At 37.7% G+C, this 16877-nt stretch overlaps 1 protein-coding gene across 1 annotated transcript in view; it reads right to left on the bottom strand.

Moving 5' to 3' along the window:
* Positions 1-16877, bottom strand: part of TRHDE (thyrotropin releasing hormone degrading enzyme) — a 212294-nt gene that overhangs the window by 125820 nt on the left and 69597 nt on the right. Inside the window, exon 4 of the mRNA XM_051608023.1 lies at positions 1528-1682. Within this exon, the coding sequence (XP_051463983.1) occupies positions 1528-1682 (155 nt within the window). The remainder of the gene's footprint in view (positions 1-1527; positions 1683-16877) is intronic.

Here is a 16877-nt window from a genome sequence, read left to right on the forward strand (position 1 = left end):
TTACAACTTTAAGGTCACTTAAAAGCACTCTGTGACTGTGCTGCTAACCTAAAATACATTCAAATGTAGTTTTCACACACTTCATGATCCTTTGATATTCCCAAAACAATGTAAAAAGGCTTCAGTTTCAATGAGAATCAAATAAACAAACTTGCAAGTTACTGATGTAGTAATTGCCCACATCTGAAGTATTAAATGCTTCAGAGGCAGAGGAAATTATTAAAGCAGTGCAAAGTAGAACTGGAAGTAATGGAATTATGTCAGAAAAATGAAGACTTGAGTGCTAGGAAAAAGTTACTGACTTTTGGATTAGCTAAGAAGTTAATCCAAAGGTTTTAAGTGAAGCAGCATAACCCTGTAATCAGGAGCACTGAACCCAGCCCTACAAAAAGCACCACACGGAAGAATCTAACACTAACACAAGCTGGGATTTGATGACCTAATATGTGTTTTCCACACCTGATTCCTAAGACGCTGCAATTTTTCTAGGTGAACAGTGTGCTACTCTATTGCACTGCACAATAAAGAGCATAAAACAAATTCAGCTGATCGCATTGAGAACAAACCAGCAATAACTTTCAATAAAAATTTAATATTGCAGTTGAGGAGTTCATATTCATCGTCAGATTTAATGTGAAACATGAATATGAACCAAACATCATTATTTCCAGGTTCACCTACCACAACTCCATTACAAAGGCTCCTTTTTATATGGCACTTTTTATTTGTAGAAAGTGTTAAGAATTTGCATTACCTTTTAAAGAATACTGTGTAAAGTCACAGATGTAAGCCATGCTGATTACACAGTGGGATTTCATTCATTTCAACCTGAAGGCTATGATTATGCATCTTATGAGAGCAAGAAAGGGCTTCCTGCCCCTGTAGCAAACTTCTTCAATAATATTTGCATTCAACTCACTATTACTAAACACTCATAATGTGTTTAGTTTGAGATAAGAAGATGGAAGAAATGAAAAATACATTGTAATATGCGTTTATTATGAAGTTTTCTTACTGATACCAGTTTCTGTACACATAAAAGACTCAATTATCCACCCTTAGTGAACAGAGGGACAAACACAAATTTTAAAAAAGTAACAAGAACAACAAAATGGAAGTATGTGTATATGTGGAAGAAGTTGACTACCAAACTGATTTCAGCTAAAACATTTTTTCATATGAACATGAAACTCAGCATGAATCTCCCATAGTTCTGCAATAAATAATTTTCCACAGTTATCAATGTGTGTAGTCTACACACCAACATACTCAAACACAAACATATACAATATAATCATACAGAAAACAGTGAAGTTGTTAATTGCTAATAATTTTCTCTTCCATCTCCATTTTAAGTCTTCTCAGTTTCTGCACTGGAGTGGCACATTACAGATCTCCGTATTATTTGGACTCCAGTTACAATAAAAGTTGCGATTTTCTATGTGAACAACACAAATTCATTTTCAGTTTTGAAAAGAAATGTGTGGTTTCTGAAATTAATATAAAATATCTGAACACCTTTAATACCTGGTGACAAAGCTCATGTACAATGACCATGGTGACATCCAGTAGGTATGATATAGAAGAAATACTTGGATCTAGCAGTATCCTTTGCTCCACAAAAACACTCAGTCCCCAGTTCTCCATAGCAGCATATGGATGCTTAGGCACAGCTAACAGATCTAGAAATAAAAAAGATATATGTTAACCCTTTGTGGGACCTCCTGTGCTGAAGAGCTATTGTAGGTTAAGGCCACAAATTACCATTAAAAGTATTTTAAATTGCATATATGTAAAAAAAACCCACACACACAAAAAAAAAACAAACAGACAAAAAAAACACCTTAATTTCAGCTCTTAGCTCTCTAGTAATGTTATTTACAAAACATTAAGAAAGTAGTCATTTATCTTATGCCACTATCTGGTTCACACATAATTACCACATTGTTGCTGTAACACAGTACTTAGTATTTCTAACTGAAGTTTTCTATACAAAATCCAGCTTATTTACAATGCCTCATTGATTTATTTCTGGGTTGTACACTTCTTCTCATGTTCACTGTACCATATCAATGTAGTACACAGACTTTTACGACAAATACCTTTTATCTTTCACTAAAGTGACTCCTTTATGAACACCTTACACATCAAACTATACGTAAGGACTGATGTTAAGGGGAGCGCTGGAGAAATACTGTTTCATAACAACCAGAAAGATGGCAAACTGTTCAGAATGACCAGTTCTTACAAAACAAAGCATCTTTCAGTGTGCCCTATTGCCAGCATGCATCCTCTGAGAGCAAGACTGCTGACAACCATCTCTCAGCCCCACAGACTGGAACAATGGCCTCATACACAACTTTAGGAGTATCACTTCAGTTTTGTACTCAGTAAATAACAAAATATTAGGAAGATGGGAAGATTTTTAATTAAGAAAAAAAATTAAAGTTAAATTAAAAAATAAAAAGAGTAGGGAATTTCTCTCAGTAGCATGAGGTTGAACAAGACAATATTACAATGTCTATCCCTGTGATAGAAATACCATACTGCAGAAGATTGAAAAGGAACTAAAATTGACTCTCAGTCTGGAAATAAATCTCAAATTACAGTAAATTGGCATAGGGAATAAATCAATACACAGTGCTGCTTCATAGCAAAAACATCTGAAAGAGCCCAGAAACAACTCATATGTCTATGAGAAATCCACTGCAATCTATGTACAAATCAGCCAGAATTTTAGAAGCTACACTGTCACATCAGCATGGTGCTCCCTCTAGTCAATTTAATTAGCCTGGCTTCCTAATTAATTAGCTCAGCTACACACTTTCATTTTGCTGTATTACTTCTGGTTCCAAAGCTAATTTACTTGAAGTTAATACAAGTATATCTGGGTGGTACTTCAGTGAGTGGGATCAAAAGTCTCTGGATTGACTTCCTAACTGGAAGAAAAAAAATTCTGGCCTCCTCATTCAAAATAGTACTCTAAATTATATCACAGCACTGACATATCTCTTAAGTTTGTCAGCTTTGACTTGCTGATACGTGTGGTGGAATTGGCTTGGAGAACAACCTTACAACAGGAGCTCTACTTTAGGATCCACAGGAAGATGTGACCAAACATCAGGAATGGAGAACCTCAATATATTCCAGCACTTACAAAAAAGAACCTGCTACAAGCAGGACAAAACTACCAGCCTTCTGGTGGAATCTAGTGGAAGCACAGAGAGCCTATCTTCCAAATACAAGCAAACTGAAAAAATCCAAATTGCAGAGACATACTGCAAATGGTAAAGAATAAATATTTTATATGAAGGCAGACACTAGAACAAGAGCCCAATTAAAGAAAATAAAGCAAAAATTATGGTTTTCAAGATTAGACATGCAAGTAAATTCAAACTTATAAGCTTTCCTTTTTTTTTTTTCCAGTTGGATCACAAACCATGCTGATTTCTTTACAATAACTGCAATTTGTTATAAATGACATGCAAAATGAAAGACTCTTCCCGTGTCTGCTATACAAAGAAGGGATAAGGATGAAAAAAAAAAAAAAAGACACAAAGGCTACTGGGTAAAATAATTGAAGTTAATGGCAAATCTTCATTAACAATAAACACAGATCTCTCCCATTCTCAACTCTGTCAAGAAAGCTGTAACTTCTACAGCAGTTAAATGTCCTTCCAAAAGGAATCTTCAGAAGAATACAGAGACTCTGTTTTTATATACACCAATTAAGTTTTCAGCAATTCCCCTCAAATATGTAAAGCAACACGGAAGTAGAACTAGCAACAAAGTAAAACCAGTTCTCTATTTTTAAATGATTATTTTATTTCCTTTGTCTCTTTTGGGTCCAATTGTAGTTTTTGTTCTTTCTTACCAGTCACAATGGACAGATTCTGTCAGTGTCAGCCAGTAATAAACTAGAGTAACTCTGTAGAACTGGGAAACTAGGGTGAGGCTCATACTAAACACCTTTACAGGCTAATTACAGACTGTCTTTCAATATTTGTGACATTTGTATTGGTCTGCTGATTTAGACCAATACTTTCTAGCACTGACATATTAATAAAACCTAATCTGATGGACAGTTAACTGCCTTGCATGTAGACACTGCAGAGGGATATTCTACATTACTTTCATCCAACACAGCTCGGTTGCTCTGCAAGTCTGGAAATGCCTCTTACATATCAGCTAAGCTTAAATGGCTTTTCTGAGCAGACAGAACAAAAGACAACAGATATTCCTGTTGGTCTCCCAAATGCTAATCCTTCCAGGTGACACAGGATCACAGAATCACTGAATGGTTTGGATTGGAAGGGACCTTAAAGATAGTCTAGTTCCAGCCCCCCTGCCATGGGCAGGGACAAATCCCACTAGATCATGTTGCTCAAAGCCCCACCCAACCAGCCCTCAACACTCACAGGGAGGGGGCATCCACAACTTCTCTGGACAACTTGATCTAGTGTCTCGCCACCCTCACACTAAAGGATTTCTTCCTAATGTCTAACCTAAGTCTTCCCTCTTCCAGTTTAAAGCCAGTACCCCTTGTCTTATCACTACAAGCTCTTGTACAAAGTCCCTCCCCAGATTTCCTGGAGGCCCCTTGAAGTACTGGAAGGTTGCTGTCAGCTCTCCCCAGAGCTTTCTCTTCTCTAGGCTGAACTACTCCAACTCTCTCAGCCTGTCTTCTTAGGAGAGGTGCTGCAGCCATCTGATCATCCTCATGCACCTCTTCTGGACTCACTCCAATAGCTCTATGTCCTTATTGTGGGGACTCCAGAACTGGGCACAGTACTCCAGGTGGGGTCTCAGGAGAATGGAGTAGAAGGAATCACCTCCCTTCACCTGCTGGCCACACTTCTGATGCAGCCCAGGACACAGTTGGCTTTCTGGGCTGCAAGCACACATTGCTGGCTCATGTTGACCTTCTTATCAACCAGCACCCCCAAGTTCTTCTCCTCAGGGCTGTTCTCAATCCATTCTCCACCCCATCTGTATTTGTGCTTGGGATTTCCCCAACCCTTGTGCAGGACCTCACATTTGTCCTTGCTGAAATTAATGACAAGCATAACAAAAATGTTGAATTAATTAAGAAGCACACTACAAAGTATGAACACCCTCCTACCTTTTCCTAGTGCAGGATCTGATGCACTGCACTTTAATGCCAAAGAGACTTTCTCAGTCTCCAGTGACTGATGGAATGGACCCTGAACATACACATTATCACAAAACGAGAAATCTTTCACTTCTCACTGTCCATATCTAAACTCTGAACTTCCAAATCTTGGTGTTTAGAAACGCAGTTCTTCAGTCGTTCTTGACTGCATCACAAATTTCTGCTACCTTTAAATAAAATTCCAAACACGCCTAGTTTTCTGGTAAAAGACACAATAATCTAAATCTTTCCCTGGGGAGTCATAAACATTTGATTTCAGAGGAACAATGTTTGATGTTCAAGTCTCAACATGAGAATTTGTATTTCCCTCTGTTTATCACACCATCAGAGCACTGAGAAAGGTATCCTGTGCTCCTGGAAGCAACATCTGTTAAGATTTTAGTATAATTTTTAAGGAGCAAGGTACAAAAGGAGGGGTGGGGATGCAAGTATCATTCACACATATTGCTGCTCAAAAATGCTCTCTGCACTAACTGTGAAATGTGAGCTACTGAATATATAACAGTCCGTGTGGATGCTGCATCTAGTTACTCTGCACACTATTTAATTAAATTCTTTGCAAAGCACTTGTGAATGTTTGATTATGTGGATATTGCTGGGGAAATAGAAATGCGTGTTATTGCTTGCAGAGAATAATATCCTCATACATCATAAAACTGTTACTTGAGATTTCCTGATACACCAGTGCAGAGTCCTGTGTACTGCTGAAATAATAGAGGGTTTCCACCTCTTGGCCTTCACAGAGACTAAATTCATAACCAAGAAGTAAAAACTATACAGCTATAATAAAATCACCAGAAAAGCCATAAGGACAAAAACGTGTTGGAACTTCACACTTACATACTACACTTGTACAATTATTTGAATGCATTCAAAATATTAGCATAGCATTTGCATGGTTTTAGCATCTATTCCTGTGTGAATCTCATGAAAAACATTTCAAGTTACAAAAAATTATACATTGCTTAAAAGCTTATTTCTTCTCTAAATGTGTAATTAAGGCATCAAAACTATGTGAGTTTACATAAAAATATAATTATCTAACATTATTAGCAAGTTATTATCATTGTGCAAAAATAGAAATTAGCGATTTAACTCCTAAATTGGTCAGAAGGAGAATCAACGTTCAATGGTGGGGATTTTTTAATCTATGAATTTAGTATCTGTGTAATTTGAACAAATTATATTGTTCTTCCTTTTCTCCTACTCAGTTACAGCATTTTCTAGAAACTCTTAAAAACCATTAAATTCCCCAATCCACGCCACTGGGAACATCATTCTGCATTAAACAAGAGCAGGAATAGAACTGAATGGGATTAAATGCAAAACAGGATCCAGCTCTCTCATCCTGAATGTGGATGTCCTCTCCCCCTGCTTTATCATCCTACTCTTTTACAATGATCAAAGCACTTTTTTTCCACAATCATTCCACTTTGTTTGAAATCCACCTTGGTTTGAAGTCTGATGGGGATACTACTACAACAGATACTGATCCCTAGTATACGTATGAGTGTGTGCATAAGCACAGAAGGAGACATGCACACATGTGAACACATTTACTACCACTATGTTGTCACGGTTTGACTCATGATGGGCAGTTAAACAGGAGACAACAATGCTCTTGATCTCCTCCCCCTCCTGCCCAAGTAGGGAATGAGAGATAGAATGAGAGAGAGAAACTCTCTGGATTGAAAACTACACGAGACAGTTTAATTAAACACTAATGATAAAAGAAAATGCATACAATTATATACAAATGTGTTCAGGAATGTGCAAAAGCCTCTCACCTCACCCCACTCCCAGCAACTTCCACAGCACTCTCCTTAGCTGTGAACAGTCCCAAAGCAGGGAGTGGCAGAGCAGACAGGAGCTGAAGGGAGAGTTGTGAGGGTCAGAGATGCACAAGCCTGGGGATCAACTGTCGTGAATGGATGGAGTCCTCCTGGACACCGGCCATGGACAGAAGGGAAGAAGAAGCAGGAAGGAAGTTGTCTTCTATGATCTCTGACCTTCCTCTGAGCTTACGTAGATATATGGAATGGAATATCTCTGGCCAATTTTGCTGTCTGTCTAACTCAGCCTCCTACAGGGGGGTCACAGATCTCCCAGTAGTGTCTGAGCTGGCAGGGCAAAGACACAACCTTGGAATCTCAGCAGTAACATGAACATTCCAGAGTTATCAGTCCACTAGCTGGAACACTTGCTGCTAGTTAAAAGAGAGCTTACTGAAGGAAAAATAAAAAATAGTGAAAGGAAAACTGGCTTCATCCTGGCTCAAACCAGAATATATGTACCGCAATTTTGTTTTAGCTGCTGGTTGAAATGTAACCAAGGGCTAGGTCCTGTAGAACATACAACAGGATTAAGGCAGAAAATAAAAAGCACCTACTAGGAGAAAAAAAAAATAATTATAAACTGTGTGAACAATTTCTGCAAATTTTCTGTTATCATGCATAATTAAGACTCCCAAATAAATCTAAGACCTGAAAAACTACACTTTGTAAATGAGAACATAGAGTGAGAAAGAAGAATTTTATGACAAGCATCTTTATACATAAATTTTACTTAACCGAACCAAGAGGCACACAGAGATAAACTGTTCACTCCACTAATTCCATGCTTTTTCCCTATAATCCCTATTTTCTTCACAAAAAATGACATTATAAAAATCATTTGCATTTATCCACATGCCTCTCACAGTACTATTTTCATTCATCTCTTCAAAGAGACTTTCTTCAAGATTTCTTGCTACCAGATACTTCACTTGACAAAAATTTCAATAAATTAAGCAAAAGCATGGATTTATATCAGTTTATTTTTGTCTTGACAAATGAAAACCTGAAGTATGGTTTTGCCCTTTCCTAATGCTGCATATGCAATCAATAGCTTTATTAAAACTCTCTAAAGTCTTGTGCCATTTTCTACATGAATGTTGTACAAAAATAAAAGAACTACATACTAAAAGGGTTTATATTTCTGCCATTCAGATTCCTTAATCAAAGGCATTAATTTTAGTAAGCAGAAGATTACCATTTAATGATTTATGCAGATTTTAAGGAACAAGCCGACTACAAATAGTGACAGCTCTGGTTAAAAAAACATTAAGTCAAACATTAGTTATTTTAACAAATACATTTTCTACTGATAACAATACTTAGAAGAAATATCTAAATTGGGTACCAAAAAAATTTCTTTTCTGCACTGTTTGCTTGGTATTTGATAGAGAAGTTTGAGCTAGAAAACCAAGTTTTCCCTGTATATACTTTCATCCTCTTGAGAAGTGGTTTTTGGGGGTTGGAACTCAAGACACCAAACATCCCAGGGCTTGGTGAAAGCTCTCTGAAGCCAAAAGGAACGTCTCTAACTGATTGCAAAAGCAAAATGAAACAGAACTAATGGATTTGAATGTTCACATTGAGAAGCTTGATTTTCAGAAAATACTACGTACATGATTCCAGAAAACTAATCATTTCAGTATCTCACTTTTGGCACTTAGGACCCCAAATTAGATGTAGTTAAATCATTATTTTTATTAAACTCCTACATAATAGTAAGGACAGGTTGGTTGGGACTTTGAGCAAGCTAATCTAGTGGGAGGTGTCCCTAGCCATGTAGGGGGGTTGGAACTAGATGATCTTTAAGGTCCCTGCTAACCCAAACCATTCTGTGATTCTATGATTCTCCTGTCTTTTCTTTCTACACACTAAGTATTCAAACACGCAGAAGCTGCATAGACATGAGTGAAAGTCCCATGGGAACTCTTCAGCTAAAATTACTGTTTACCTAAATGCTTATTCTGGCACCCATCAGCTTTTATCTCCGGGACTACATCTCCAGTATCCTTCTGTAAGCATGACACTAACCAACCCACATGGATGTTAGCCTGCAGAGTTAATGCAAAGGTCTAAAACTGCTTGCCATAACTTCAGTCAAATCAAATGGTTTGTTGCAGACCCTGAGGAGAAATGACTGACACACAGCAGTTTATTGCTGGGCTTTTTATTGCTCCTTACTGCTGTACAAAGTATTACTTAACATTAACTGACATAAACAATGGATGGATTTCCAGAGTGGTTGATACGAATAGCAGATGTTTACTGCAATGTGAATACTAAAAGATCAAAAAAAAAAAAAAAAAAATGTGGGAGAGAAAGCTGGGGAAGTTAAGGGGGAAAAATAAACAGTAATATAGAATGAAAAACTTTGCTGTTTTTTCAAGCAACTGAGCCTTGACATCGGGTAGTTTACAGTGTAAGAAAATAAAATAGAAACCCATAGATTTTATTTGACATGCATATTATTAAACTGGTTTCAATTCTCATAACCTCAATCTATATATCATTGCTTTGTTATTTCAGAGTATATCAAATAAGTCAATGTTAAAATGAAAAAAACATGCAATCACCCACTGAGGCTGAACTATGTATCATCTTGTTTTTATTGATCTCCACATGAACAATGCCTTTCTTTTAAATAATACCTGTAAAGATCATCTATGAATTGCTGCACAGTAACAAACAAGGAAAAAAATATTTCATAAAGTGTCCGTATAAATATAAACCTTTTTTTCCCAGCCTCCAGTCTAATGCGGGTATTCTAAACTCTTCTTAGACATACAGTAGAACCAAGACTTGCATGGAACAAACTCAGACACAGGCTGAAATCAGCTCAGCTTAATGTTACTCCAAGTTACAGGGCCAATGCTGTATGTGCATCCCTTACAGTATATACACAACAGATTAACAGAAAATATACACCAATTGTCAACATCGAAAGATCTGGAGAGAGGAAAAAAAAGACTTTTGATGCCTTATAAATACTGTTTCTAACATAAATACTAAGAGCACTGACATGATGGAAAATTGCCAACAGCCATTTTCCTACCACAGTTAATAGAGCATGAGGATTCTACAGCTGAAAACAACATGCCACTGATTACTGAGCACTTCCAGTATGAATTCTGCAGCAAAGAAAATGATCAAGTGCCACTGCCGTATTCTTTCCTTTCACTGCCAACTGAGGTGAAGGTACACAGAAAACTCCAGAAATCCATACTACTGAAGAATTGTAACAATGAGGTAAAATAAATCTTTTCATCTGGCATACATAAAACTGATTGGCATCACAGTAATAAAGACATGAGTGCTTCCATTAGAATAACACACTATACACAAAGATGTACCTCTTCTGTGTATGCTTTATAGTGAGATCGTATTCACAGGTGACAGGCACAGTTTAGCAGTGAAAGTAGAAATAGGCATTTTGGGAAGACAGGCAGGTATTTCGCATTAGCAGTATCTCAAAAATATGTATCACAATATAAAAGTATAACATAGCTGATCATATGTATGATATCTGAATGCAGTGTTTTTGTGGGGACTGCAACTATTTATCTCCTTTCCTACGGAGTAAGATAAAGAAATACAAATGAACTGTCCTAGATAACTCCTGAGATGTTAGGTTTTGGTCTCCTTTTAGATACTGTTTTTAGGTCCCCTAGTGCTGTTCTGGTGGATGTTACTGCTAAGCCACTTCATCATCCTTGAAAGCCCACGGAGAACAGGAAAGGTGCCTGAGGACTGAAGGAAAACCAGTGTCACTCAAGTCTTGAAAAAGAAGGTCCACCATACAGGACAACCCAGGAAACTACAGGTCAGTCAGCCTCACCTCCATCCCTAGAAAGGTGATGGAACAGCTCATTCTGGATGTCACCTCTAAGCATGTGGAGTAAAAGAAGGTTATCAGTAGTCAGCATGGGTTCACCATGGCAAAATCATGTTTGACCTATCTGATGGCCCTCCATGACGGTATGACTGGCTGGGTAGATGACAGGGGAGAAATGGATGCTGTCTACCTTGACTTGAGCAAGGCTTCTGACAGTGTCTCCTGTAACATCCTCATAGGTAAGCTTAGGAAGTGTAGGTTAGATGAGTGGACAGTGAGGTGGACTGAGACCTGGCTGAATGGCAGAGCTCAGAGGCTTGTGATCAGCAGCACAGAGCCTAGTTGGAGGCCTGTAGCCAGCGGTGTTCCCCAGAAAGAAAAAACCTGCTAAAAAAATAAGCAGAGTGGAAAAGTAGAGTAGCTGAAACCTCTACCAGAGCTTAAAAGTCTCTCTGAGCATGGAAAACAATGAAAAGAGATGGAAATGGTGCTTAGTTCTGCATCTGTAAGCAACAGGTACTAGTGAAGAGAAAGACAGTAATTGCAAAGTAGCCTTTTCTCTGACAGTTGTGGTTTCAGATATACTTGAAGTGTTTAATAGCTGCAATTAACTCAAAGAGTAGAACACAAACACAAAACTGTGCTGCAAAAATGAAGCAATATTGTGAACCATGTAAAAACAAAGATCTAGAAAGAAATGTTTTTAACCTGAAGTTACAAACAGAAAATGACACACTAAAGAGAGGCTGGTGACTGATACAAACTGAACCGTACTACTGAAGTTTGGCAAGGAGCTAACAAGGGCTAAGAACAGAAGAGGTTGTGACAGACCTGGGACAAGTACTTCAACAACAGACTACTGGGAGACTCAGCAAGAAGGAACAGCAGAGCCTGGCAAACAACAGGAGTCATCAAGTCCAGAAAAACATTTATAGAGATCAGTCAGATCTCTGACACAGTGAGTAAGACTGATAATCCAATATCCCACCAGACAAGAAACCCAAGACAGAAAATTATGCACAGCTCAGAAAACTTGTGGAGCTGCACACACAATAACAGCCTGGACAAGTGACAGTCCACTTCAGTGTGGTGGAAGAAATACTGGAAGGTGATGGATTAAATCTCTTCCCTCTACCCATGAAGTGAATATATTGACTAGGAGGATGATGATAGAAACACCAACTCCTATTAATATTTCCTAGGGACTTTTATGATACACAAATGCCCCAGGGAATGGTATTGCTACACTTTTGTATAAAATATGCCTTGTTAGTTCCCTTAAATCACATTTAAGGCAAACTAAAGTAAAAAATTGTTAACAATTTTTATCAATAACTTTCAAAGCAGACAATGCTCTAGCAAATGCTTAAAAAATTAACAGAAAATATACAAAATCTATCATTAATGTACTTTCACTGATCCATACTTAGATCCATACTGAGCTGGCACTGACAAACTGGCAATCATGACTCCAGTCCTTGTGCACACCTTACGTTTCATGTTATCCCTATAATCAAAAAGTTACTCAGAATTTCTGGTCTGAGTATTCACCTGCAAGAGATTAACTTGTCACAGAGAACTTTCAGGTGCACCCCTCCACTGCCTCTTAGATCTTCACATTCCTGCACATCCCTTCGTTAAATCACAACAGGCTTTTACAAATATGACCTTTGAAATGTTCCTAGGATCTAAACAGACTGAATCTTTCATCCCAACTTACTGTTTCCCTCATTTCAGTCTTTCCATTTTTAATTAGCAGTACTTGTTTACATATGTAAATATGTTTATTAGACTAGAAATTATGTTTCACACAAAACTGGCTAGTAAAAAGCTTCATACTTCAGAAGTTTTCATGAGGGGATAAAACATTTCCCCCTCCCTTTAGTAATTTATTTACATTTTTCAGTATGTAATGTGACCTGCACTAGAGCTTACATTTTGTATCAATCTTTAACCTGCTTTATACAAAGATCTAAATAGAATAAAATGTATGCAGCTCATTACTGACTGCTCACTGAGGCCAGTAATGCTAATACATCATTAGTCAACAACTTTAGGATAGCAGTGGGCATGCAGGGACTGACCCCCAAAGCAGCCTCACTCCTGAAGTCAGAGAGCAGATAAAGACAACAGCAGGATCTAACAAGTAACCCAACATAAAGAAGGTATGTCTTCCCTTGCTTATGCTCAAGGAAGAACTCATGTAAAATTTAAACTTTTTTTTTAATTGCATACAAAGGGAGATATTTTGAGAGACCATTGCTGTCTAAAATATCTATGTTAGATGAATACACAAAATTCTGTCAGATGCCATTTGAAAAGGTTATGCATTAATCTTGTGATGCCACAGAATACAGTTTTACACAGTCATGTTTCATATGGGGGAAAAAAAAAAAAAAAACAACAACAAACCAGGAAGAAAGATTATTAACTCTGGAAAGCTGAAACTAAACACACCAAAGAAAGTAGTAGGGGCATACAGTAGAAGTGCTATACAAGAATTACACAGAGCTGTTAATGTGCAAAGATACACAGGGAAACTATGAGGACAGCACGGTCATCAGCATGTGTCTCTCCTTCATTCTCTCCTTCCCTGCCTGGGTGGAACGGGGAGGGGATGGGGAGCATTATTGTCACTAGTTTAATTGCTGATCCTGAGTCAAACCATGACAATCATGTCTAGCTAACAAAAGATATCAAGGTCAAGGGTGGTGATTCTTCCCCTCTACTCCACTCTCCTGAGACCCCAGCTGGAGCACTATGTCTAGTTCTGGAGTCCCCAACACAGGAAGGACATGGAGCTCTTGGAGCAAGTCCAGAGGAGGCCCACGAAGATGACCAGAGGGCTGGAGCACCTCTCATATGAAGACAGGCTGACAAAGTTAGGGTTGTTCAGCCTGGAGAAGAGAAGGCTCCACGGAAATTTTATAGCAGCCTTCCAGTACATGAAGGGACCTACAGGAAAGCTGGGGAGGAACTTTTTACAAGGGAATGTAGTGCAAGGACAAGAGGTAATGCTGTTAAACTGGAGGAGGGTAGATTTAGGTTAGACATTAGGAGGAAATTTTTCCGTGTGAGGGTGGAGAGACAGTGGAACAGGGAACCTGTGGAAGCCTGCTCCCTGGAAGTGTTCAAGGCCAGGTTGCATGGGGCTCTGAGCAACCTGGTCTTGTGGGAGGTGTCCCTGCCCATGCAGGGAAGTTGCAACTATGTGATCTTTAAGGTCCCTTCCAACCCAAACCGTTCTATGGTTCCTTGGAATAACGGCTTGGGTGACCAAGAACAACTGAGAAATGCCATTTACAGACATGTAAAAAACTAGAATTAGAACAAAAACTAGAATTTTAGCAAATCAGACAAGTGCTTGTGGATTAAATGACAGCCAGTGATCAAAATTCAGGGTTAGATACTGTCTATACAACAACAAAAAAGTAATTGTCAGAAAAACCTACCTAGCACAAACCTACCTTCTAGCACAAACCCCCACCCCAGCATTCTCATTTGGGGAACTAACTCCAGGCATGTGAAAATAGAATTGGTCCAGCTCTTGATAAGGAAAAAGGCTTGGAGGGAGGTCAAGCCAGGAAGGATAATAAAGACTCAGGTACAAGACTATTATAACTAATAAAGCAATAGCATCGACATCTAATCTGTAAAGCAGAATTACCTACACTTGGAGCTGCAATACAACCATCTGTTGATGTATCACCCACCACTGCTATCTACAGGGTATGAATTAAACCAGTTTTTTTCAGTCAGTATATCCTTTATAGCTTTTGAACTAATAGATCTCACCCTCTCAAATTTAGTTCTTCAACAAAAATTGAAAAAGGAGAGTCATCTTTCCTGGTTCTTCAACTTCATGTTGAACAAGTCTTGGAACTAAACTAAACTGAATAAATCAAACTAAATAAAACTAAATTCTTCCAATAGCACAATAAATCTATGACCGCTTCTTCTCCAGATATTACGTGTTTCACTAACACTAAGGAGATAGCCTGGCACAGCAGAAAAGCAGTAGCTTGAGCTAAAATTGAAGAAATGAAGATTCAGTGCTGATGAAACAGAAAGATCTTGCCTCAGAGTGGGAAAAGCTGAAAAGTATTGCTAGAAGGCTTGAGAGACACTGTTGAAACAGATGAGAATCACAGACTGATAAACTGAGAATCAAGTGAAGGAAATGAAAAATGTGGCTGAGACAGCCCTTAAGTAAGGGCCTAGAAGCTGATGGAATGTTGCCAAAGGGACTATGAACACAAACAGTAGAACACTTTGCAGGGATGAAGAAAAGAGGGTGCAAATGACCACAGAGCGAGAATACAGACTTAATCTTTAATACATTATTTAATTACATTTATTTGAAGACATCTTGTTAGGACACATTTGCAATTCCTTATATTCGTTCCAATAAGGTTTTGCATATCTTCAATGCATAGAGCAAAAGGAAAAAAAAACTCTCATGAAAATTCCCATCTTTTCCACTGCTCAAATACAGAGTGTTGAAGGAGTCAAAGTTTCATGAGGTATTGTAAAAGCAACTGTTTGAGTATCGACTACTGATGTCAACAGTTCAGATATTCATGTACTCCGCCTTTCTGAAGAACTTTACATAGCCAGAAGAGGTGCAAAGAAGTTCTCATCAACTCTGGAAATGAATAAAAACTTTGGGAAAACTGTAGCTTGAGGACTACTGAAGAAACATCTTCATATGGTGAAGTTGTATTTGAGAGCAAATCACATACACAAAAGGTAGTGGCAAAGAGAATACAATGGCCACACAAGCACCAAAGATGTTGAAGGAAAAAAAACAGCAATTCAATAACCTGAGCTAGCAAAAGACGACATAAAACCAAATGTGAGCAAAGGTACAGCAGACAAATTCAGAATGACTAATTGCTCCCAGAAGGTAAACAGAAGCTGAGAACCTTCCTAATCTGCCCTTTTATTTGCAGCAAGAAACAGACTAAAACACATGTAGCATATTCTTCTTTTAGAAGAGTACTACTTGTCCAAGTACAATCCTGTCTATGGCCCATATTATAATGTGGCATTACAAAGTCATGGAGATAAATGTCTGGTTTCAGTACTACTAGCCTACTGCATACATAAACTTTTCCAATTATACAGAAATCAGAATGGTTTCCTAGAGTAGAATTTCATTCCCTGCATCATAGATTTAAACATTAAAGTTATATTAAAGTTATATTAAAGAACCATAACAAAGTTAGGTTCACAAACCTCATCTAAACTTGATAACCTATGAATAATTTACATTAAAATAATACAATTTTCATTTTAAAGTGTTTCTATAATGACGAGTTTTCTCTTTTAGAATCATAATTTTTCCATACCATCTTGCTTCATTATTATTTACAGAAAAAACATTTTCTGATCATTCCACTTAAAAGAAAAAGAATCCAATTAAAGATTTTGCTGCATCAGTATCGTTTGATGAAGACTATGCAAGGGCATAAAAGCTTTTCCCTTCAGAAAATGCTAGAATAATTTGCAAAAAATAATTATTGCAAAGTCTGTTAGTGATGGCTATAGAACATTCTTTATTAGATTTAATAAAAATATATTAAGATAGAACTAAGCTTAATAGAAATTTACTGGAATGATGAATGTACTTTATATAATTTACTGATTTAGCTGAATGCCAGCTGACTAGGTTACTCTACTGCATATTTAGTAGAAAGATACTGAAGTGAAATTATGCTTTGTGAAACAATGTGCTTTGTGAAATCCACAATCTTGGGTAAATGATTAGCTAAAAAACTATCAGTCAGCAATGTAGGAGCATCCTGTATATAGAGATAACAGTAAACCTTGTGAGTCCAGCTGTGGCTGTACAAGTCCAGAAGTTTTTTCTGTTTGTTTTTTTTCCTGACACTTTAAACAATAGGATGTTGATTTGGGCTCACCTGGACAGTCTCTGGGCCTTTTGCATATAAATAGGTAACCTAGGGGCCTAGCAGTTGGAAACTGCTAGACTTGCTGCCCAACATTATGCATGTGTTGGAGAAGGGATTAACCAAAG

The sequence above is a fragment of the Apus apus genome, chromosome 1, assembly GCF_020740795.1.
Source record: "Apus apus isolate bApuApu2 chromosome 1, bApuApu2.pri.cur, whole genome shotgun sequence".
Classification (NCBI taxonomy): Eukaryota; Metazoa; Chordata; class Aves; order Apodiformes; family Apodidae; genus Apus; species Apus apus.